The 25791-nt window shown below is 47.7% G+C and overlaps 1 protein-coding gene across 1 annotated transcript; it reads left to right on the top strand.

Annotated features, from left to right (window-relative positions):
• Window positions 1-429: 429 nt before the first annotated feature.
• Window positions 430-25458, top strand: ambra1b (autophagy/beclin-1 regulator 1b). The gene is given in 22 exon segments (XM_048256106.1): window positions 430-632; window positions 2828-2886; window positions 4774-4957; window positions 5417-5589; window positions 5745-5811; window positions 7403-7427; window positions 7469-7827; window positions 8024-8184; window positions 8238-8627; window positions 8712-8834; window positions 10397-10483; window positions 10628-10804; window positions 10929-11009; window positions 11348-11445; window positions 12120-12230; window positions 12563-12751; window positions 12987-13141; window positions 15935-16074; window positions 18051-18161; window positions 18345-18465; window positions 18467-18581; window positions 23950-25458. Coding segments are annotated over 22 exon segments (3465 nt in total). The 5' UTR covers window positions 430-614; the 3' UTR covers window positions 24471-25458.
• Window positions 25459-25791: the final 333 nt, after the last annotated feature.

Genomic DNA, 25791 nt, shown 5'->3' on the forward strand with positions numbered 1-25791 from the left:
ACAGAATTACACAATGATCATCAGTGTTTGGACATATGCCTGTCTTGGACATAAAATAAGGCCTTCTGTCTTGGTTTAAATTAATGTGGCTGAGCCTGCCAAGGATTCATGCGCTTTCCCACTCGATGTTCTCTCGTGGTACTCTTTTGTTCCATATGAAACCAAATTCTTGCGATGTAAATGTACCCCCACAAACGGACCCACAGTAGAACTCTTTGTGCATGTCATATTTCACCCTGTTCCAGAAGATGATTTCCTATCTCTCTGAGATTACCGTTTCAGAGATGTGGCTTTGCCCATATAGGCCTGTGCCAGTTATTTTTAGGATCTAGACGTAGCTATTCTGAAACTTTAATTTGAGGAGTACTGCAGAATCCTCATCATGCTCTCACCAACTCATTGTGGCCCTCTGACTATTGGGCTGGCAGCCCAGAGAATGTGTGGCTAGACGCTGCAGACTCACTGACCAGCCTGAGTGGGAGGAAGTACCCTGAGCACCATGGCGACGCGGAACAGGAACTCCGTGCAAGATCCTGTTGGGACGGGAGAGAGGTGCCACGGTGTTGGGCTCGCAACGCTTTCTGCAGCAGTTGGTGGAAGAGAGGACTCGATGGATGAAATGGCAAAGCCAGGTACTAAGCTCCCATCCCAACTGTCATCTCTTCAATTGGCCAAGCATGTTACCAGATGTGTACTATGCGTCGGTCCACACCTAGAGTGATCAGAGGGCAGACCCGTGGAAGCCAGGGTTCTGTCAGTTTCTGTAGTTTCTGTTGTTTCTGTTGAATCCCTGGGAAGCTCTGGGTAAGTTAGTGTCTGCAGGTTAGTGTTAGTGGTTAATTTAGTAAATTACTGTCTGCAGCTCTGGGTAAGTTAGTGTCTGCAGGGCTAAATGACATTTGTGTCACTTGGGGTTGCAAATGTGTAAGAAGATGCTTTGTGGCTATGGTGAGGGGTAGGATGAGTGGGGTGGATAAGGTGGGTGGAAGGGATATATAGATAGATGATAGATAGATACTTTATTCATCCAGAGGGAAATTTTAGGCATCCAGTAGCTTATACAACCATAACACAACAAACACACACACTGTATGTCTCACATACATACAGTGCAATACCTTTGCTTATTATTAAATATTAACTATGACTATGAAAAGAAACAAGTATGAACAAGAAAAATAATATACTATTATTATATAATAGGAAATAAGTTATAAAATGTAGATGTTATGACCACAGTCCAGATTATGTAGGAGGGCTAATATACAGTTGTCTGTAAGACAGTCAGGTGTAAGTGATATAAGGGTAGGGGCTGAGAGAGACACGCTAATGCTGAAAAGTCCATTTCTCCCCTCCCCTTTTGTGTGGTATTGAAAAGTTGGATGGTCCTGAGACAAAGGACCTCCTCGACCTAACCCAGGGGAATGATGAGGGGTAGAATGAGTAGGGTGGGTAGGAGTGATGGAAGGGGTAGGATGAGTGGGGTGGAAGGGGTAGGGTGGGTAGGAGGGGTAGGATGAGTAGGGTGGGTAGGAGGGGTAGGATGAGGAATGCCACATTTCCTTAGTAAAAGGTCTCCGCTCCTTCTAAGGTGACCTCCTGTTTAGTGTCTTCGCTTAGTTCATACACAGACTATTCAGTCCTGAGTTATTATATCTAGTGCGAATGACACTAAGGAGAGAGAGACAGTGCAGCCCCGTGCTGGATGCCAAGCACTAGATCAAAGGTCTAAAGAGCCAGACACTGAGATGAGGGCGTTCGGGCAGCAGGTGTGTAATAATCTGCATAATCTGCATAATATCTGTGTGGACGACACAGCACAGGGCCCATTGAAATTAAAATTCCCTGGAGCTCCAAGCCCGGTTGGGGCCTTACAACACTGTTTACAGCTCCCGGTAAAATGTCATTTTTTGGACATAGCTAATTTTGTAAGATGTGGGTGGTACTTTATTGTTGTCTGTGTGAGATGTGTGTTTTATTACCGTATGAGAGAGATGTGTGCTTTTTGATCATGTTTGTGAGGTGTGTTTTAGGACTGTGTGTGTGTGTGTGTGTACAGACGTGAGCTTTATGTGTGCGTTTTTCTGAGTGCGTGCTGATCTGAGTGTGTGTGTACATGAGATGTGGGCTTTATGGATCTCTGATTGTATCTGAGTGCATGGTGATCTGAGTGGCATTAGAGGAGTGAAACAGGCAAGATCCGATCCTAATACCAGGTGTGGGTGTGTGCATGTGTTAGCAATGTGCAATTGTTCTGAGAGATATTTGATTTGCAGTATAATTTTTTCGAAAGTAAAGCTTCAGTTTAGTATTCCAAATTTCACTTTAAGTTGGGCCACTTCTGATTGGTGAGCAAGCCTAATACAGGAGAAGCACAGCACTCCTGTTAGGTGTGCTTCACTGTCTCTCTCACAAGGAGGATGACTTGAATATAAACTTAATAGTTACCAGATTAACCACTGGGAGAGAGTGGCATGCTGCCCAAGTCTGTGTGTGAGATGTGTGCTTTATGTGTGTTTGTGTATGTGTGTGTTTTTGTGAGAGATATGATGTGTACTTTTACGTGTGTGTGATGTGTGCTTTATGTATGTGTGTGTGAGTGAGATGTGTGCTTTATGACTGTGTGTGTCTGTGTGAAATGTGTGCTTTATGACTGTGTGTGAGGTGTGTGCTTTATGACTGTGTGTGTCTGTGTGAAATGTGTGCTTGATGACTGTGTGTGTGAGGTGTGTGCTTTATGACTGTGTGTGTCTGTGTGAAATCTGTGCTTGATGACTGTGTGTGATGTGTGTTTTATTACTATTCCTGGCATTGTGTGTCTCCACAGAAGGTGGAGTTGCCGGACAGTCCTCGCTCAACATTCCTACTGGCCTTTAGTCCAGACAGGTAGGCATGATGGACGGACACACACACACACACACACACAAAACAAGGAATCTGCTGGCCTCTCTGACTCTCACTGACTGACACTCTCTCACATACACACATACATATACGGATCCACACACACACACACACATGATTAGTGGTATGCTGAGCGTAAAGCCAGAAGTGTGTTTAAATTTGACACAGTGGCGAACGATCCTGTTGGACTTTTTTTCTTTGAACTTTTACATATATACTTTTTTAATCGTAAAATTGTTGTTTGTTTAAACTCTAAACAAAATGGCCAACACCAAGTCAATTGACACAAACCTTTGCCTGTGCTTGGTGAATATGGTGAACACACCTCTGTCTTTAGACTCAACATCCCTCTGATCCGGTTTGGTAGTTGTGGGGTCTTTCGACTGGTTTGGTAATTGGGGTTCGGTAGCTCACCCCCCATGCCCCCTTAGCCTCCACCACTCATATTATCTGTGATATCTGTCCTGTTGTTGTTATTATCAACATAATGGATTCACATACTGTCATATCCCGAATATAAGATGCATCCTGTAAATAAACCTAATTTGTGCGTTAACTGCAGTCTATTTTAGAATACTACAGTCTATTTTAGAATACTGCATTCTATTTTAGAATACTGCATTCTCTATTTTAGAATACTACAGTCTATTTTAGAATACTGCATTCTATTTTAGAATACTACAGTCTATTTTAGAATACTGCATTCTATTTTAGAATACTGCATTCTATTTTAGAATACTACAGTCTATTTTAGAATACTACAGTCTATTTTAGAATACTACAGTCTATTTTAGAATACTGCATTCTATTTTAGAATACTACAGTCTATTTTAGAATACTGCATTCTATTTTAGAATACTACAGTCTATTTTAGAATACTGCATTCTATTTTAGAATACTACAGTCTATTTTAGAATACTACAGTCTATTTTAGAATACTGCATTCTATTTTAGAATACTACAGTCTATTTTAGAATACTGCATTCTATTTTAGAATACTGCATTCTATTTTAGAATACTGCATTCTATTTTAGAATACTGCATTCTATTTTAGAATACTGCATTCTATTTTAGAATACTGCATTCTATTTTAGAATACTGCATTCTATTTTAGAATACTGCATATTATTTTGAGATACTGCATTCTGATATTTTTAGAATACTGCATTCTATTTTAGATTACCGAATTCTGTCACAAAATGACAACAATCCAAGTGATTCTCTGCATCAATTGATCTAAACCTTTTTTGTGGACCCTGCTAGTCCAAGGTTTACAGTTTTCATCTAGTCTTCCAGTCTCAATGGAGTGGGCAATCATCTGGAAACTTCTAGTTTTTAGCGTAAGCATTTAAACCCTTCCTGGTTTGCTAAGGATCTCTGGGAAAAATGAATGGGAAAATAAAGTGTGAGTGGAGGAAGCAGCAGTAGAAAACCCTGTATTTGGGAAAGGATGCTGTTTCTAGAGATAATACAGCTCTGGGAAAGAAGGACCACTGCACATTTTTCTGCCTACCGTTGCTGAGTGGCATTCGAATTTGTTGACGGTCATATTCAAATTTGCAGTGGTCTCTTAATTTTGAACATGACTGCCAGCTCATTCGAATTTCACTCAGCAACCATAGGATGACATCAGAAAAATGTTCAGTGGTCTCCTCATTTTTTTCCAGAGCTGTATACACCCACAGTAAACTGGTGGTCTCTCTGACTCTCTCTCACACACATACACACACAAACACAGACACATACACACACAAACAGACACATACACACAAAAACACATACACACACACACACAAACACATACACACACAGACACGCAAAAAAAAAAAAAAAAAACACGTGCTGGTGTTTCATCCCTCTCCCTCACAGGAAACTGATGGCCTCCACTCACGTGAACCACAACATTTACATCACGGAGGTGCAGACTGGGAAGTGTCTGCATTCTTTGGTCGGCCATCGTAGGACGCCCTGGTGCGTGACCTTTCACCCCACCATCCCAGGCCTAGTGGCCTCTGGCTGCCTCGATGGAGAGGTCCGCATCTGGGACCTACATGTGAGTCAGCCTTGACATCCGCACGCACGCACCCACACACGCACATGCATTCACACACTCTGACTTACACATTGCCTTACACACACACACACTCAAACTCACTCACACTGGCTTACACACTCACTCACTTATACACTGGCTTACACACACACACACACTCACTCACTGGCTTACACACACACACTCACTTACACGCTGGCCTACACACACACCTCACTTACACACTGACCTAAACACGTTCGCCTACACACTGACCTAAACACACACGTTCGCCTACACCTGGGCTCACACGGCTTCCCCAGCTTCAACTATAAACTCTCATTCAGACTTGTCACTCAAGCATGTCACCTACACACGCATTCAGGCTGCCGCTTACACACACACAGATTACACACATATCCAGAGCTGATCCAGTGATTGTTGCGCTGTGTGTGTGTGTGGTGTGTGTGTGTGTGTCAGGGTGGGAGCGAGAGCTGGTTCACAGAGAACGATGTGGCCATCGCCTCCCTGGCGTTCCACCCCACCGCTCAGCTCCTGCTCATCGCCACCAACAACGAGATCCACTTCTGGGACTGGAGCCGGCCAGAGCCATTTGCTGTGGTCAAAACGGCCAGCGAGATGGAGAGAGTCAGGTGTGTGTGTGTGTCGTGTGTGTCCTGTGACTATGCACCAGTAGGGCACTGAGGACACTGGTGAATTAGTCACATTCACATTTTTCCAGCTGTTGTTTTAGCCTCTGCATTGCCTTTAAAATACAGAAATAATGGGATCTAACTGTTGTCTTTAGACTGGTGAGATTTGATCCTCTCGGCCACAACCTTTTGACTGCTATAGTGAACCCATCCAGTCAACAGGTAGGTGTGTGTGTGTGTGTGTCTGTGTCTGTGTGTCTGTGTCTGTGTCTGTCTGTCTCTGTGTGTGAAACTGAAGAAGGAAGGGTTGGATTTGATTACAATGCAGGCTACTTCCAAATACTGTTTCCATGCACCTTCCCTGGTTGTAACTATTTTCATGAGAACTCGAAGACATTTAAATGCCTAAATATTGCAGATGGGTAATTGATGGTATCCAAAGTGTTTTTGGACTCAAGCCCCAATGTTCATTTCCCATTTTAATCTGGCATTACTTATGTCTCTGAAATGCAGGACACTTACAGCACACTTCAGCCCCATGCTTTTCATCAGTTGTGAATGGTGCAGATCCAAGTTTTTTTTTTTGGGGGAGGGGGGGGTGTCTGATCATCAGGGATGCTTTCCGGCGACTCTAGCTTTTTCACGTCATCTACCGCAGGCTACCAGAGGAACCAGAGTGTGCTGCCATCTGACTGATCATCCAGAACCATACAATAATAAAATTAGGCTATTCCGCCTGTCAATAACGAAGTTCGAACTAGACAGTAACCGACAAAAATATTTTTTTATGTAACCTAGGCCTAGTATGTTATGTGGGAATTGCAAGAAAACTAGTGAAAACAATTCCTTACTTTAACCACGAATTATGCGGTGTCATTCGTGATAAAATGGTAGGAAAAACTGAATCAAAGATCAAACGGCCCATCAACAAAAACAAGCACCGGAGTTCCTTTGTAATTTTAAGTCCCAGACATTAAAGGGACAGCGATCACTCCAGACATAGGCCTACACCACGAGTGATGAACGTGAAATGCTTTGAGCAGCCAACTAAACACTGCATTTAGATGACAATAGAACCACTCTAATCTAGCTAATGGTAAATTAAGTATATAGCATTCACTTTTTAAGCATTCAATAGCCTAATGGAAACTTGTTTAGTCAGTTAAATTGTTCTCATAAAAGGAACAGCAGGTCTACAGAATATTCCAAATAGGCTAATTTCCTTTCACTTCTACTTCTACTCCAACATATGAGTTTAAACCATGTTTAACTACCTGATTCCACAGTCAATGTTCAGTATTTGGCCTGCAAGTAAACTACCAGTGCTTTTTCAAAGTTCTCAATGTCTCGTTTTAAATGTCAGGGCCCTCGGAAGTCTACCAATGAAGTGTGGAGATACATTGAGCCTCGTAAATGGGTGTAAAACAGTGATTTATTTGCATGGCTGGCCCGATGCTGACACCACTATTGAAAAAGCTGTTGGTAGCATCGGCTAACTAGCGCCAGATTCTGGAGTGCAGGGGACAAGCCGAGATGGGCTATGAGACATACGTTCACACTCGGTATCATGTTTCAATACACTTTAGGTCAGTATCACACCGGAATTCTCCTTTAAACCTATAAGTTAAGTTAAGATAAGATAAGTTGTGTTTCTCTCTTTTTTCACCACACGTGTGTTTGCATCCCTGTAAATGACCAGTCTGCCCTTCCGTGTGTGCGTGAGTTTAATACGTGTGTGTGTGTGTTCTTGCGTGCCTACGTGTGATGGATATTTGTAGTAGGCTGTTGCTGAGCTGTCTGTTCCCCCTGTTAGAATGAAGAGGATTGGGCGTCGATGGACTGACCTGGAATCTTGAATTGCCGCGTCCCAGCTCAATAGCTCGCCCCCATCTGACGCCGCATGTTCTACACAACTTCCTGCATATGCTGTCGCCCCGCTCCCAAGTGCCCCTGCCCTCAGATATGCCCCGCAGGGGCTCCGAGGGGCGCGACTTGCCCTCTATGCCCCTGTTCCAGTACCCCTCCCGAGCGCCCCCCGGTGCCCCTGCCCCCACTCCAGGCTGCACGCGCCACCTAGACTCCGTGTGCTACTGCGGACGCTGCACCTCTGGCGCCCCCTACCTGTCGGTTACGGGCCAGAACCCTCAGACCCAGACTCAGCCCGTGCCCCCCCAGCCCGTCCCCTTCAGCTTCCGCATACGCTTCTCCTTGACACGCAACCCTCGCCACGCCCCCGGGGCCCCGAAATTTCGACGCTAACGGCGTGCACAACCAGCGCAGAAGGGCCTTAAATCAGCATATGACGCGGTCTGAAACCTGAGGCGGGCGGGCGTTTTCCCCCCGAGGACCAGCGCGTCGTCCTCGTCCCCGTCGCCGGTGCCGGGCCTGCGTCGAGGCCTAAATCCTCGATCGCCGCCCATCTACGGCCAGCGAGGCGCGGACGCCGGCAACCTCGGGCGGGCGGCCGCCCTACGCTCGGAAACCCGGCCACGGCACCAGCAGCGGGCACCACCCCTTCTACGACGGTGGCGCGCGCAGCCAGAGCCCCGCCTCCATCCGCAACGTGCTGCAGTGCAACCTGAGCCGCTACTTCGCGCGGGTCACGGCGCGCTGCGGGGCCAGCCCGGCTGGCCCGGGGCGGCTGGCAGCCCGAGCGCCATGCAGCAGCTGCTTAGCAACAATAACCATGGCGGCGAGGGCGCGGGCACCAGCGGCGAGGCGGAGAGACCCGGCCCGTCCCACTACCAGCCCCCCGGCCCCACCCCCACACCCGCCCCCCACGCCCACGCCAGCCTGAACCGCTGCCGCTCCTGCCACAACCTGCTGACCTATAACCACGACACGCAGCGCTGGGAGCGCTCCGGCCCCTCGTCCTCGTCCACGCAGGACTCCGTGGCCTCCGCGTCCCCCGGCCCCTCCTCCTCCTCGTCCGCCTGGCCGCTCTCGCTCTCGGCGCCCGGGAGGCGGCTCGCGGGGTGCCCCTCCCCTGAAGGCGGCGTCCGCCAGCCCTGGCGGGCGAACGCTGACTGGCGGTGGAGGTGCGTCACGTGGTGCCGCGGGAGGCTCCGCTGGGCCTGCAGTGTCTGGTGTACAGCCAGGACCGCCCGGCCGCCTTGAAACCTTGGCGGGGGCGTGCCCGACCCCCTGCCCCCACTGCTGTCCCGCAGGCCTGTGGAGCCCGCTGCCCAGGACGCCTTAAACCAGGAAGTGCCTGTGGAGCCGCCCGACGAGGACTCTTTACGCAGGTGAGCCCCTCACAAACCTCACCTCAGGGAGCCAGTGCAGGGGGGCGGGGTGAGTGCATGTGGGTGCCCACATAGGTGCGTGTGTGTTGGTGCGTGTGTGTGTGTGTGTGTGTGTGTGTGTGTGTGTGTGTTTGCGTGTTTGCTCCTGCTGAACTGTGTGTCTGTGTATGTGTGAGTGCATGTGGGTGCCCACATAGGTGCGTGTGTGTTAGTGCGCGTGTGTGTGTGTGTGTGTGTGTTTGCTGCTGCTGAACTGTGTGTCTGCGTATGTGTGAGTGGATGTGGGTGCACACATACAGTACCAGTCAGAAGTTTGGACACACCTACTCACTAAAATTAACTAACATTATAAGAGGTTGTAAGAATAAGTGTATGTGCAGGATGAATAGTATGAAGAGCAGTAAAATATGGCTATGTATAAGTGTAATTACAGTATGTACAAATTATAGATAAATAATAGAACATTATGGGTGGGAATAATTATAGTATAAATAATAGAACACAGATAGGGTAGTGAATTGTCGGGGGGCTGGGGAGAGTTTAATCTAGTCTATTTGGTAGCCTACTAGAGTTATTTCTCTGTGACAATTCTGTACGTTCATCTGCTTTGCTGTTTTATTTTGAATCTCCCCTGGTGGGGAAGACTATCAAATGGCTTTTAAAATTGGCCCACTCTGTAGTGCCATTGGAAGTCCAGTGAAGCCGAGCGTCTATGGGGTTTTTAATGTAACGTGTCATCACAGCAATGTATTAGGGGTGCGAAATCACGATAGATGACCGACAAAGCCTTATTGCTGAACGAACTAGCCATGAAGTTGAACACGTTTTTAGCATGTTCTAGTTGGAAGGGTAGGCTAATGTAATACAGTATTATTTGATGCAATTTTTCGTAATATTTTAGAGGAGGCTGAGCTTCCCTCTGTAGTCTTAGAGCAATCGCCTCTGGTGTGTGTGCTCCTGCTGAATTGTGTGTGTCTGCTGTGAGCAGTAGTAATGATATTGATATTATTGTGTATTATTATTGTGTGTTATTATTGTGTGTGTGTGTGTGTGTATGCTCCTGCTAAACTGTATTGTGTCTGCTGTGAGAGCAGTATTGATGATATTATTATTATTGATATTATTATTGTGTGTGTGTGTGTATGCTCCTGCTAGAAGCTGTGTGTGTCTGCTGTGAGCAGTAGTAGTATTGATACTGATATTGTGTGTATGTCCTGCTAGAGCTGTATTATTGTCTGCTGTGAGCAGTAATGTGTGTGTGTGTATGCTCCTGCTAAACTGTGTGTGTCTGCTGTGAGCAGTAATGTCTGTGTGTGTGTGTGTGTGTATGCTCCTGCTAAACTGTGTGTGTCTGCTGAGAGCAGTAATGTCTGTGTGTGTGTGTGTGTGTGTGTGTATGCTCCTGCTAAACTGTGTGTGTCTGCTGAGAGCAGTAATGTCTGTGTGTGTGTGTGTGTGTGTATGTGTGTGCTGTGCTCCTGCTGAACTGTGTTGTGTCTGCTGTGAGCAGTGTGTGTGTGTGTGTGTGCTCCTGCTGAACTGTGTGTGTCTGCTGTGATCAGGCGGCTGCTGGAGTCCTCCATCATCTCTCTGTCCCGCTACGACATGACAGGATCTCGGGATCACCCCATCTACCCCGACCCTGCCAGGTAACCACACCCCCCACCCGTGTGGGTGTGTGTGTGTGTTTTGGACATTTTCACTTAGGGGTGTAAAATTGTTTATATTATATTATAATTGTTTGTGTGTGATTCAGGTGACTTTGTATATTGATGTGTGTGTGTGTGATGCAGGTTGTCTCCGGCTGCCTACTACGCTCAGCGAATGATCCAGTACCTCTCTCGGCGGGACAGCATCCGCCAGCGCTCTCTGCAGAACCGCCTTCGCACGCTCTCGTCATCGTCGGACAGCCAGGTCCCCAGCCCTACCGCTGCCATGGAGACGGCCGACGTGGACTACGAGGAGCTGGAGTGAGTTTTCAGCTCGGCTGCCATCCCCAAACCACATCAGATCAGCATGCCTCACCCGGGCACAGCATTCTCTAACCACACCATCTGCTTTCGTGTGTTGTGTGTGTGTGCCCCCGCGCTATAGGGACCCTGGGGACAGGACAAGGCACAGAATGCCTCGGAACACCCGAATGTCTGCGCCATCTCTCGGCCGCTTTGTTCCACGGTCAGTAAGAGTGTGTGTGTAGCCTGTGTTCAGATTGAGCGGGGTGTGTGTATGTAGCAGCCTGTGTTCAGATTGAGCGGGGCCTGTCTTTGTGTGTGTGCGGCCTGTATTCAAATTGAGCAGGTGCTGTTGTTGTGTGTGTGTGTGTGTGTGTGTGTGTGTGTGTGTGTGTGTGTAGCCTGTGTTCAAAATTGAGCAGGTGCTGTGTGTGTACCCTGTGTTCGGGTTGAGCAGGTGCTAGTGTGTGTGTGTGTGTAGCCTGTGTTCAGGTGCTGTTGATGTGTGTGTGTGTGTGTGTGTGTGTGTGTGTGTGTAACAGTGCGGTCTATGCCCTGTAGGAGATTTCTCTTCCCGGAGTACCTGCCTTATGGGATCTTCCACGAGCGCAGCCAGGGGGGCGTGGCCACACACTCCTCCATCAACCGCGTGCTGGCAGGTGGGGCTCGGGCAGGGTGGGGTAGGTGCAGTCAGCTCACACACACACACACACACACATTCTCTCACTGGCAGGTGGGGATCGGGCAGGGTGGGGTAGATGGAGTCAGCACTGAAGAAGCTGTTTATTTGATTAAAATGTTTTGATTTTGGATGTGTTGAATGGTAACTGCAACAACAAGGACCGCATATGGCAACAGATCGTTAGGTTTTAGTAGACTGGGAAGGCCAAAGAAAAAAGGTGAGTTTTGAGCCTGGCCTTAAAAGCAAAGATGGAGGGGGCATTTTTAATGACCAGGGACAATTTGTTCACAGCCGTGGCGCCACAACAGCAAAGGCTTGGTCACCTTTTTGTTAAAGCCGTGGCCAGGGCACGTGGAGGAGAGCTTTGTCTGCAGATCTGAGTGACCTTGGGTCTTGGTGGTGATGGATGAGGTCAGTAATGTAACTTGGGGCCTGCCCATTTACAGCCTTAAAAACAATCAATAGGACCTTGAACTGTACTCCGGAGCAGGAAGCCGATGCAGAGAAGCCAGGATTGGAGAAATGTGTTTGCCTCTTTGTGCCCATCCGCACAGATGTCGCAGCTCACATCGTTACAATGTGTCACGTGTAAATGTGAGGTGTAGGTGCTCAGTCAGGATTCCTCACCATAGCGACGCTTTGCTTTGGCAGGGGCATCCATCGGGGACGGACAGTCTGCTGTGGCCAGCAACATCGCCAGCACCACTTACCGGCTGCAGTGGTGGGACTTCACCAAGTTTGACCTACCTGAAATCAGCAATGGTAAAAACTCCAACACGTCCTAACACCTAACCTGAACCCTAACTTGCCTCAACCCCAAACACCAGCAACACCACCTAACACCTAACCTGAACCCTAACCTGCCTCAGCCCCAAACACCAGCAACAACACCTAACCTAAACCCTAACTAGCCTCAACCCCAAACACCAGCAACACCACCTAACCTGAACCCTAACTAGCCTCTATAAGACACATGGCACAGTTCAGCCTGCTAACCCAAACCCTGAAACACATGGCTCAGTTCCTCCCAAGTAGTTTCAGACTGAACTGAAATATTGACAGCTGAATAATGACGAATGTGTGTGTGTGTGTAGGCTCGGTGAATGTGCTGGTTCCACAGTGTAAGATCTATAATGATGCGAGCTGTGACATCTCTGCGGACGGGCAGTTGCTGGCGGTCTTCATTCCCAGCAGCCAGCGAGACTTCCCCGACGAGGGCATCCTGGCCGTCTACTCTCTCGCCCCACACAACCTCGGGGAGCGCCTCTACACCAAGCGCTTTGGTGAGTTCCACACTGTTACTGATCTACACCAAGCGCTTCAGTGAGTCCCACACTGTTACTGATCTACACCAAGCGCTTCAGTGAGTTCCACACTGTTACTGATCTACACCAAGCGCTTCAGTGAGTTCCACTGTTGCTACTGTAGTGGTTAGAGTTAGCTGAGGCAGCCTGCCGCTCTGTAACTCCATCCTCTCTCTGCAGGTCTCTCTGTAACTCCATGTTTTCTGCACCCCAGGTCCCAACGCCATCTCCGTCAGCCTGTCTCCCATGGGCTGCTACGTCATGGTGGGCCTGGCCTCCCGCAGGATCCTGCTGCACCCAGCCACTGACCACATGGTGGCGCAAGTGTTCCGCCTACAGCAGCCTCACGGTGGGGAGGCCTCCATCAGAGTGAGTGGACAGCACTGTCAGAATACAGAACACCACAGCAATGCGCTTAATATACTCGCCATTCCTGACCTGTCGTGCGACAATGTGACGTCACAGGAATGCCTTAACTATTTATAGTCGCTAGTCGACACTAGTTGCCGAATTCTGCAACCAGTCAACACTAGTTGCAGTATTCTCCTGAACAGAGGTGTCGCTGTTGTGAAAAGGCTTTTGCTACCTACTTTACACCATAGAAGAAGAAATGTAAACTGTTTTCTGACACCATTTTGACAGCATTGGCGTCAATGCCAGTAGTAAACTAGCCGCTGTGATACTAAAGACTTTGGTTGCTGCTCTTCACAACTAGGAGACATTACCATAGTTTCCAAGGTGTGTGCAGCTAGCTGGCTGGCGCTGAGAGATGAGTTTGTGTAATTTCCTAAAGTGGAAAGTGTTTTTTTTTCAGGTCTTAGCAGATATCCGTTGGTTGTAAATAAATCTCTTCGTTACCTTTTGCTGGATTATTATGTCCCTGAGTCCTAGTGCTTTCCACTTAATTCCCTGTGGTGCAACTCTCGCTGGTAACTTCATTAACTTATCTAACAAACTATTATAAATTCATGACTGTTGAAGTTCGTTGAATTTGAACGTGGAGATGTAATCAAGCATACAGAGCAGAGGGACAGTGAGCAGCAGCAGCTGGTGGAGAGTGTAGCCTAGTTGAGGCTTCATAATGGCAAGAACTCGATGGAGGAGCAGGTGTGTGGGACATGCCATGCTGACAATGATGATTATGATGACTTGTTAACTGCGATAATATAATGGTATGGTAATAATAACATAAAGCCATCACCCACTGCTGTGATCACAATAACAAATAACGCAACAAAAGTTTTCCAAATGAATGACTTGCAAATCCGGGCAGCAAAAGAGTGTCAAATCGATGTTAATTGTTGGTCAGATTTATCAGTTTCCGTTAGATGCCCAAAATTCAACATCGATGGCATGAGTGGTTGGTCTCTCAAAGTAGAGCGTCGAAAGGGTTCTATATCGAAAGGGTTCCCTTACTAAAGATGGGTTATAAGACTGTAGACTGACGGAAATGTAGGCTACAAAACGTCAAGTCATATTCATGCACAAGGCAACTAACCTATAACCATACGATAGGCTACTGAAAGACATGAAAGGGAATGAGTTCATGTAGCTCTACTGTTATTAAATATTTCCAGGAACAAGCATTAAAATTGCCCTGTATAGTGTTAACTAACTGGTATAAAGTACAATAAGGTCTACCACAATCTAGGTAATTTAGCTCTTTACACATAGTCATTTTTGGTACAATCAATTGCATTGTAAACTTAGTTTAAATGTATTGAATAATTTGAAATGATACTTCTAGCAGAAACTCTTCTTTCATAATTGATTGCATACTTAAATATGGACATGATGTGCTCCATGGCTGCCTCTGATCAGTCAGAGTGATAGCCAGTGAGGCCTACATTTGTCCACTGTCAGTGCTCCACGACTAGCCTGACGAGCCAGACCCACATTGAAATGTAGGGTCTGGGCACTCACCGTTGGCAGTGTTCAGTCCGAGGGGCGGGATAATCGGTTGTCTTTCAAATTCCCTCTGCACGCCATTAGAACAGCTAATAACGCCATGAGTCCCATGCTTTCCCACCAGCTGGCGACTGGTTGGCTTGTTTTGTAACTCCAGTTTTGCCAACATTAAAAAAGCTTAACTCGTGTCACGCTGTTCACCAACAGCAACATCCATCTTTGTTTTCAAGTAGCAAGGAATTCAAGCCAAACAGTTGCAACAAGCCAAACAGTTGCAACTCTGCCATCAATCATTATGGTAAGCCCGCCTAACATCTCTATGCACGATGTGATTGGCCCTATCAAAGTTTATTTTTTCCAGCTCGCAAGCCAACAGAGAGTTGCTAGACTAGCCCGGGCAGCAATTAAATTTGCTGCCGCTGGGGTCCGTCTAGATTTCTAGGCTAAACCACGACACTTAGTTGAAAATATATGTTTCCGACCGATTTGAGGGCTGCTTGGGCCAAATATGCCAGGGCCGTTTTTTTTTTTTTTTTTTTTTTTTTTTCTTCTTCTTGTACCCAACCCCAACCACTTACAGCACAGCAACACCATCCAGCTCCCTAACCCCATGGCTCTGCTGCCAGGTTTTGATCTGCCGGAGTGGCAGTGTGCCGACCAGCCAGTTTGTGCCTCACGCCTCAGTAACTGATTTCAGTTTCAGAGATATTTGATGGTGTAGCGCCGGCTCACAGCAACAGCAGCCTGATCTGATTCAGAACGCTCTGCTGCTCTGTCGCCATGCTGATTATACACACACACACACACACACACACACACACACAAATTCAAACTCATTGTTGAAAAGGAAAGACCTTATTAGTGGCCTGTTATAGTCCGTCTGGCAGGCACCTGCTCCAGCCATGGGCGGGGATGAGGGGGCAGACAATGGCATCTCATTTAGAAGGAGCCAAATGACCCCGCTGCCCCCCGCGTCCATCACGGGCATCCGGACACGGACCACTGCTTTGGGCAGGGTCAGTCTACACCGGACCCTCCTCTCCCCCCAACAGCCAGCCCACAGGCATCTCCTCTCTCTCTGTGATCTTGTTTGTCAGTTTTTAATGTGTTAAAGGGAGCTTGCTACATGTAGAGCCTTACAGGTGTCCCTTTTGAGCAGGCCGGCCCAATGAGGTGTGATCTGTGTGTTGTGTTGTGCTACGAGGAGTTTAATGTGGTCTATCCCATGTTGAGATGTGTTGCGTTGTGTTGCAGATGGCGTTTAACGTGGTCTATCCCATGGGGCCCGACCAGAGGCGGCACGTCAGCATCAATTCAGCTCGATGGCTTCCAGAGCCAGGAATGGGCCTCGCCTACGGGACCAACAAGGGAGATCTGGTCATCTGCCGACCTGTGTGAGTCTCTCTCTCTCTCTCTCTCTCTCTCTCTCTCTCTCTCTCTCTCTCTCTCTCTCTCTCTCTCTCTCTCTCTCTCTCTCTCTCTCTCTCTCTCTCTCTCTCTCTCTCACATACACACACACACACTCTCTCATATACATACAGTCATGTGTTCGTAGCTGGTAGTGTTAGTAATCCAGTGGTACGGTAGTGATGGTAACTGGATGAAACGATTACTTGAAAATTTCGATTACAAAAAATGATAAAATTCTCTGGAAAAAATGGAAAATTCTCTGCCTCAGAGCTTCTCTTAATTCCTATCACGTGCGTTATGTGGCCTGCTCAGCTCAGGGATTATTGTTTCACACGGACTGTTATTACTGACGCACACACCACTTTCAGAATTAAGTTGGTACGATGACAGAGAGCAAAGAAACTGTCCGTAAAAGGAAGAGAATGTCCCAAGTTTTGGGATCATTTCAAACTTTGAAAAGAAGACAAGGTGCAATGTGTCCACTGCAAAGCAGAACTGGCGTACCACAACAGCACGCGACGATGATTCAACATCTGAGCCGAAAGTATCCAATATTGGCCACCACTACAAAACGAAGATGAAAGTTAATGTTTTTACAATAAAGAAGGCTACATCAATACAAAATGTGGAGTGAAACTGGACAGGCCATAATGACTTCTCACTAGTTCTACTTATTGTTAAATTGCAATGTGAGTGGCAGCCAGCGTGGGAGGATATGTAGACAGGATAATTTAAAAGACCACTGCAACTCACTGATTCTTGAGATAAGGGACAAAACCACTCTCTAAGTCTTCCAACACTTTTTAAAATCCTACTTAATTCAAAGTCGCTATGTGTATAGGTACAGGTCTTTGCTACAAAAACATTAAGGGGAACAGGTTTTATATTAAAACACTTTTTATAAAATTGGACATTTTTCACTTAAAGGTGCTCTAAGCGATGCTGGGTAACGTCACTTCTGTTGACTTTTAAACAAAACAGAGCTAGCTCGCTATTTCCTCCCGCTCCCTCCCGTGCAATTGAAACTCTCCTAAACGCGCATCTCTTCTGTGATTTGCTGGAACAGTTTGTTATGTTTGTTATGTTTTTTTTACAGTGTATTCAGGACACAGACAGCTAGCGGTTGGTTAGGTGATGTTTGCAGTAAGTGACATAAAATGTTTTAGCCTAAAAAACGCGTGGCATCGTTTAGAGCACCTTTAATCATTCAACTCTTGTCAGACACAACAAAATGTATTTTATGTTAACTTGATCAATTCATAAAGACTAACATTTTTAGTGTTTAATAATGTTGTGTGCTAGCAGAGTTATGTAGTAAAATTCATTCTAAACTATTTTGTTATGATTTTACACTATTTTGGAAAACCCCATTTTGAAATACATACATTTTGTATACCGGTATTCATCTTTAATATTAAACTGTAATTCCAGAGAAAATTGATCCAAGGTTTTCTGCATTAAAACACATCAAATAAGCCGTGGAAACCGTATTTTTCGTTGATCAACCACTATAGAGCTTGCTACGGTATACGCTACAGCCCCAAATAGCAAACAGTGGATTAGCTAAGGGCCATGAGTGAAACGTTTCCCAAATAGCATTTTTTAACCAGTAATATTGTTCAAAACAACATCAAACCTCGCCAGTAGCTTGCTCAGGGTCCCTATACATAAAACAAAGCACCAACAACGTAGTTAGCGAACCCGGAGTCTATCCAGCAGGCGTAAGGCACAGGGCTTTAATAAGGAGTCATCACACATACTGTACATAATGAGTGAGGGGTCACTAATTATTAATAAGGGTAAATAAAGATGGAAGAGAACCAACAAAGCAGAATAGTACTTCAAAATACTATTGAAGATAAGACTGACTTTTTAAGTGTATTGTGACAAGCACCCATGTAGTTTAGTGAATTTATATTATTGTGTGTGTGTGTGTGTGTGTGTGTGTGTACCATTACAGGGACTACCGCAGTGATGGAGAGGGTCCAACAGAGCAGGTTTCAGAGTCTTCTGCCTTTTCCCTCAACAACAGCCCCGGCACTAGCAGAGGCAGAGCTGCCGACAGGCCAGGGTGAGTCCAGCCCCTCGTAGTCATGAAGTGGGCCGGTTTGGTTGTTTATGGGACAGGTCGAACAGATCATGTTTATTGTTTGTTTGTGGGACAGGTTGAGCAGATCATGTTTATAGTTTGTTTGTCAGACAGGTTGAGCAGATAAAGTTAATTGTTTTTTTTGTTTGTTTGTTTGTGGGGCAGGTCGAGCAGGGCCATACTGCGGCTGGACAGGGACATGGGTCTAATGGACGCCATTGGCCTGCAGCCTCGTCACCCAGCAACCACCGCGACCTCTGTTAACTCTCAGGGCACGCAAACGCCGCACACCCTCGCTGCAGAACGCCCAGACCCAGACGGACCGTGACCCCCAGCAGCCAGGAACCTCCCAGGCCAGCCACAACCAAGCAGTCCAGGCCAGCCACAGCCAAGCAGTTCAGGGTGAGTCCACCTAATCATTGTCCATTCTAGTAAACATCAGAACCTCTTAGAACCTCTCTATAGTATAGCCAGTGAGTATAGTGTGGAGTTGCTGATTATAGAGGAGTTGATGAGTATTGTATAGCTAGTGAGTATAGTGTGGAGTTGGTGATTATAGAGGAGTTGATGAGTATTGTATAGCTAGTGAGTATAGTGTGGAGTTGATGAGTATTGTATAGCTAGTGAGTATACTGTGGAGTTGGTGATTATAGAGGAGTTGATGAGTATTGTATAGCTAGTGAGTATAGAGGAGAGTGTGCAGTTGATGAGTATAGTATAGCTAGTGAGTATAGTGTGGAGTTGATGAGTATAGTATAGCTAGTGAGTATAGTGTGGAGTTGATGAGTATAGTATAGCTAGAGAGTATAGTGGAGTTGAGGAGCATAGTGGTGGAGTTGATGAGTAAGTGTTGAAACATTGTACTTGTACATTGTAAAACATTAAATTGCACTGAGAGCAAAGAAGACAATGGCCCTCATTTATCAACCGAGCGTAGAAACGATGGTTATGTATGTAACCGTGGTTCTATGAATTTCGGATGGGTGCTTTCAGCACCTGGATTTCCATCACATGCACGTGCAGGTCGAGTGTTTATATCAACAAAGTCACTCGTGACATGGGTGACGCATGACCCCGTCCCGGTACTTAAGAAGCGCTCTCCCCGGAAGTGACCTCTTGGCAATCTTCTCGTCCGCCTTCCGAGTGACTGCCAAGCTCTGGCAGTCATCCGAAATTCATAGAACCACGGTTACATACGTAACCATCGTTCTATTTCATTTCTACTGACCGCCAGAGGCGGTGCTTTCAGCACCTGGATGACAAATACCAACAGGGTCACGAGGAAGATCTACATACCCTTTTAATGGCTTGAGAGGGCGGCTGTGGCTACGAGGTTCGTGGCCACATTGACCCTATAAAACCTTGCAAATGTGCAAGTCGATGTCCATGAGTGGGACTCCGCGTAGTGCTGCCCATGACTCAGCTACACTCCGAGTTGAGTGACCACGAACGCAAGGTGGAAGCGTAAGCCACTATCAGAGTAGGCATAGCTGATGGCCTCCACGATCCACTTGGATAGCCGTTGCTTGGACAAAGCCAGCCTCCGCACTTGTCCTTTGTGGCAGATAAATAATGAACAGTGTTTCCGCTAGATTTTTTGTGGCGGCAGTAATTTACCTTCGGTACTACGAGCAGTCGTTGTTTTTTTAATGCGTCGATTCGCGATTGAGTGTACATGTAATGTAACAGCGGTGTCTTCGCTGAGACGTCCTCTCTCCTGTTTAATTTTTGCTGTTGTTGCAAGCAAGCTTATAGACTATGATATGGGAAATACTTTATACTATCAGCTTCAGAAATGAATGGGTTTTCCTTGGCCTGTGCTACACCTTTCCACCAAGTGCGAAAATTGTAGTTTTTGCGATGTTGACAAACATGCGTAGCACATGGAAGCTCTTGATAGCACATGTCACTAACGTCTATAAAAACAATATATTTATGGAATAAAACTAGACGGGCACCTCGGATTAGCATTGCTGTTTGTTCTTAAACTGCAATTTTCAGCAGCCAGCGGGGGGCATTTAGCCTACTATGCTTCCGGACAATATTTTGCGTCTCCCCTAATTCTGAAGCAGTGGCACTGCTAAATGAAGAGGAAACACTGAGAAGAAAGTTAATGCTTTAAATAAGCTACATCAATACTATATATATGAACTGAAACTGGACGGGCCATAATAACCTCTGACTAGTTTAGGCTACTTATTGTTAAAATGCAATGTGAGCGGCAGCCAGCAGGGGAGGATATGTCGCAGGATTATTTAAAAATCAAATGTGCGTCTGCCCTGATTCTGATACCATGGCGGTATTAATTAAATGTGGGGGGCCGCCATGCTGAAATAAACGTAGAGGAAACACTGATGAATCTGACTGTCGGAGGGCAGCGGTCTTTTCAATATAGGCTTTCAATTCTCGGACTGGGCATAGAAGAATGTCACCTTGCCCCAGTTCCTCCCCCTGGGCTGGGGGCTCGAATGCTCCCAGACTGAGCGGCTGGTTAGCGTACGTTGCAGAGAAGGTTTTGGGTAAAAATGCCGGGTTCGGCCACATGGTCACCCCTGTGCCGTCGGAACTCCATTGTAGGCACTCCCGGCTGAAAGACAGCGCGTGTAGCTCCCCCACTCTCTTCGCCGATGACATGGGTTGGAGAAAAGCCGTCTTCTGACCTCCCCAGAGGTTTGAACGGGTGCCAACACAGTGCCTTCAGTACCAGCGGCAAGTCCCAGGAAGGTATTCTCCTTCTTTGAGGGGGCCTCAGTCGCTGAGCACCCTTGAGAAAACGGGTCACCAGACAGAATGGGATCCCACTGTAACTCCCTCTACCTTTTTATGCCTAGCTGATTGGAGCTATGTACACCTTGATAGTGGATGCCGCCAGTCCGTCATCAAACCGTGATTGTAGAAAACTGAAGATAGCTGGTATTGGGCAACGTGTTGGCTCCTGTCCATGTTCTTGGCACCATTGTATAAAAAGCTTCCACCTATTAGCGTAAAGCGCATTAGTGGAGGGTGCCCGTGAGTTGTGGATAGTCCGTACCACTGCAGGGTCACCCTTCAGAGGCCACACCCAAAGTTGCAATTGTGTTGGGTTCGGATGCCAGATCTGGAAACCCAGCTGAGAGAGGAGGTCTGTGTGCATAGGGAGACGCCAAGGCTGTCCGTCCAGCAGGCTGTATAGCACCGGGAACCAGACTCTCCCTGGCCACCTGGGGGCTACAAGCAGCACTTAGTGGCCCTCCCGGAGAATCCTCTAGTATTAGCGGGAGTGGGGGGAATGCATATAGGAGCTGCTGGGGCCACCCATGCGCCAGTGCATCCTGGCCCAAGGGGCTTGTTGACTCCCTGAGTGAGAACCAGAGGGGGCAGTGTGTCGTGGCTTGAGAGGTGAAAAGATCCACCTCCGCTCTGCCATATTGTTGTGCACCACTTCTAGGTTCAGCCTCCATTCTCCTGGATCGGGGTGTTGTCTGGACAAGGAGTCCGTTGTGACATTCTGTGTGCCTGGGATGTGCATTCCCCTCAGGCTCAATAGCTGAGGGTAGGCCCATGAGAGTAGCTGCTGAATCAGCCTCAGGGACGCTAGAGACCTTGTGCTCCCCTGGTGGTTGATATGGTAAACCACTGACATGTTGTCCATCCTTATAAGGACGTGTCTCCCTTCTAGGACTGGCAGGAAATGCTCGAGAGCAAGAGTGACTGCCTGTTGCTCCAACACATTTATGTGTTGCTCCCTCTGTCGAAGTCCCATGTGCCTTGGGCAGTTTTGCACTGCCAAACAGCCCCCCATCCGGCCAGGGATGCGTCGATCTCTACCACTTCTCTGCGAGAAGGTATGACCCCCCTAAATGAATCCTGGCGGTCAGGAATGAACGCTTCTTCCATGGCTGTAACCCTTTTAAGCAAATGCAGTTTGTGCCTTTAGTGTTTCGGATGCAACACTAGCCTGATCATCCATATTTGGAGAGGCCTCAAAGAAAGGAGGCCCAGGGGGACTACGGAAGAGGCTGCTGTAAGCATGCCCAGCAGTGCCTGAAAGGACCTGAGCATCAGAGCTCGGCCTCTCCTGAATCGCACTATGCGGAGGAGAATCTCGTCTACCCGCCTCTGAGATGGGGTTGCCCTCATTGCCTGCGAGTCCAGTTCGATTCTAATGAACACCGTCTGCTGGCTGGGGATTAGGGAGCTCTTCTCGAAATTCACAGTGAGCCCTAGCCTGGTAACATGAGCGACTAGCAGGGCTGAGTCCCTTAGTGCCTGTCTGGGAACAGAGAAGCCAATCGTCTAGGAAAGGAAGGCTGCGCATACCTCTGCCTTGAAGTGGAGCCAGGGTGCCAGAGAGATTTCAAATGGCAGGACCTGGAACTGGTAAGACCTCCCCTCGAAAGCGAAGCGGAGGAATTGCCTGTGGTGAAGTGCAATTGGAATATGAAAATATGCATCTTTCAGGTCTATGGTTGTAAACCAGACCTGACCTTGATCTATTCTAATTTAGATCAAGAGTTGGTCATAATTTAGATCATGAGTAGGGGTGTAATGATTGGGTGAGTATAGTGCTGGAGTGGGTGAGTATAGTGCTGGAGTGGGTGAGTATGGTGTAGCTAGTGAGTATGTGGTCAAAATGACTTCAAGACAACTGGTGTGAGACTGCAGCTTTATTCACGTAACAATCCCACATTTCTCTGGGTGAAGCCAGCTCTTATACCCTTAACACACACACACACACACACACACACACATGGAAAATCACAAGAAACAACATCCATCCATCCACACACACACACACACACACACACACACACACACACACAACATTCCTAAGTTAAATTATGTTATACCATGGTCTAGGTTGAAAAGGGTGTCGTTTAAAAAGTGATACACCTATAAAAAGACGTTCCGTTCGAATTGCCTGATGACAGTTCTAAATCACTGTCCTGGCTCAAACGCTAGTTGGTAACCAAGGCAGCATTATCAACAATAGCATTATCAACGATAAACAGCTGAAAAAACTAACGATTTTAGCTCTAAAACTCTCATTTAGCATTGATAATTGATTTCATATTTATTTATTTCGTAAGTGACCATGGTATAAACGGGATAATGCCCTTCGATGCGTCCATTATCTGAAATAAATGGACTTCGCGTCGGACAGTTCACGCCTCCACGTCGTCCATTTATTTCTGATAATGGACACCTCGTCGGGCATTATCCCTTACATAACCAGATTTCACTACATATGTGTGTGTGTGTGTATGTATGTATATATGTATATATATATATATATATATATATATATATATATACATATATATATATATATATATATAATATATATATATATATATATATACAGTGAGAAGCATATAAAAAATTTCATTCCCACAAGTATATAAAATTGGGTGAGTATAGTGGTGGGTGAGTATAGTGGGTGAGTATAGTGGTGGAGTGGGTGAGTATAGTAGTGGGTGAGTATAGTGGTGGAGTGTAGTGGATCTCTAACCTCTACTCTGGCCTGCAGTGGAGAGTGTGGAGATTCAGACCCAGAGTGGCTCACAGCCCGACGCCAGCACTGACGTAACCACGGAGGTGACCTCTGACCCTTCAGCACAGGAACCAGCTTCACAGGACACCTCTGCACAGACCAGTGGTCCCACCACTAACCATGGTAACCATCCTCTCGCATTAACAACGCCTGCCGGCAGCAGACGCATTAGCCACCCAGTTGCCATAGCTACAGCTTCACCTGCAGTGCTGACTGTGTTCCCTGTGTCCTTTGCAGGTCCAGACGGCTCCGCAGAGACGAGTGCGGGAGGAGGAGCCCCCGACGGCGTCGGGTCAGCGGTGGAGCCGGCCGGGGGCGTGGCCGGAGGGGAGGACGCGCTGGCGCGGCTGCGGAGGCTGATGGCGGAGGGCGGCATGACGGCCGTTGTGCAGCGTGAGCAGAGCACCACGATGGCCTCCATGGGCGGCTTCGGCAACGACATCATCGTCAGCCACCGCATCCACCGCGGCTCGCAGACCGGCGCCTCCACCTCCGCACACCTGCTCCTGCAGCCCCGCCACCAACGCCCAGCGCACCCACCGCACGCTGCCCCGCTGCGCAGCGCCAGCCCCCAGCACGCCGGCCCGCTGTCTCCGCTGGGGCGCCGCAGGAGGCTGGAGCCTGTGGACATGGAGGACGTGTTTGAGGAGAGGAGCGCAGACGCCCCACCGCCCCACCGACTGTTCAGCTCCAACAACAACAACAACAACAATGGAGGCAGCGGCAGCGGCGGCCCGGGAGACCAGTACAGCAGATAGTGCCCCCCAGCCCACATCACAGCGCCCTCAGTGGGGAGGAGGTGTTACAGCAGATAGGGCCCTCCAGCCCCCCAGCCCACATCACAGCGCCCCCAGTGGGGAGGAGGTGGTGGCACGGCTGGCCTTGGCACCCTGAGCGTCCCATGCCCCCCCTGATTTACCCCCGACTCCACAACCAATCAGTCTGCCCCCCCATGCTGCACCTTCAGGGCGGGACTGGGGCGCCCCCTGGGTCCTGCAGACAGCAGAGGCATTCCAGAGAGAGAAAGGGCTTTACTTGAAGACATCTCACTCTCTTTCTGTCTGGCTCTGTCTCTCTTTCTCTTTCCTTCTCTCTCACGCTGAGGAAGTGTCTGTTATGCTCTTGAGGAACTCTGAGGTCCCTTGGCGCCTCTGGAGTTCTCTTCATCTCCGATCAGCACTGGTGCCATTTTGATTTTAACGGCTTGTGCCCGGATGCCCCTGGCTCGTCTGAGCTGGGAGCCTGTGTGTGTTTTTAAGTTTTGAGGACATGGTTACCCCTCCTGGATGGAGAGTGAGTTCTGCCTGGTTTGTCTTCTGTCTTGGTGTTTCCCTGCAAGTGTGTTTTAAACTGATAAGACAGAATGCATAAAATATGAACGAAAATGTCGGAAAACGGATGAGTGTTGTCAACTGATGCAACCTATCCTCTGCTGTGCTACAGGGGCTGTGTGTGTGTGTGTGTGTGTGTGTGTGTGTGGACTGCAGTGGAAGCGCTGACTAATTTGACGCAAACATGAATATTGTAAAGTAAGATAAGCTGGACTCTGAGGAGGCACAATAACACACACTCACACACACCGCCCGGAGTGTCCCACTCAAAGCACCTCCAGTGGTCAGTACAGTTTGGGATTCCCTTGAAGAAAACTGAGAATCATGCAATGGGAGACACACACACACACACACACACACACACACACACACACACACACACACACACACATACATACACACACATACACATACACACAGAGACACACACACACACACAGGTGCTGGCATACTGCGCCACCAAAAACGCAGAGCTCCATCTCAGGATGGGGCTGTGTGTGTGCAGCTGCAGTCTGTTCTTCTCTCTGTCCTGTTTCTGCGTGTGTATGTTTGACAGATGACCTGTAACTGTCACTACATTTAACACGTTTGTGTTTTAGGACCTCCTGTCCAGTCTGCGTTTGTGTGTGTATGTTAGGACCTCCTTCTCTTTGCAGAAAGAGTGTGTGTATGTGTGTGTCTGTCTCTGTGTGTATGCGCACGTGTGTCTGTGTCTGTGTGTGTGTGTGTGTGTTAGGACCTCCATCTC

Source organism: Alosa alosa, chromosome 11, assembly GCF_017589495.1.
Source record: "Alosa alosa isolate M-15738 ecotype Scorff River chromosome 11, AALO_Geno_1.1, whole genome shotgun sequence".
Taxonomy (NCBI): Eukaryota; Metazoa; Chordata; class Actinopteri; order Clupeiformes; family Clupeidae; genus Alosa; species Alosa alosa.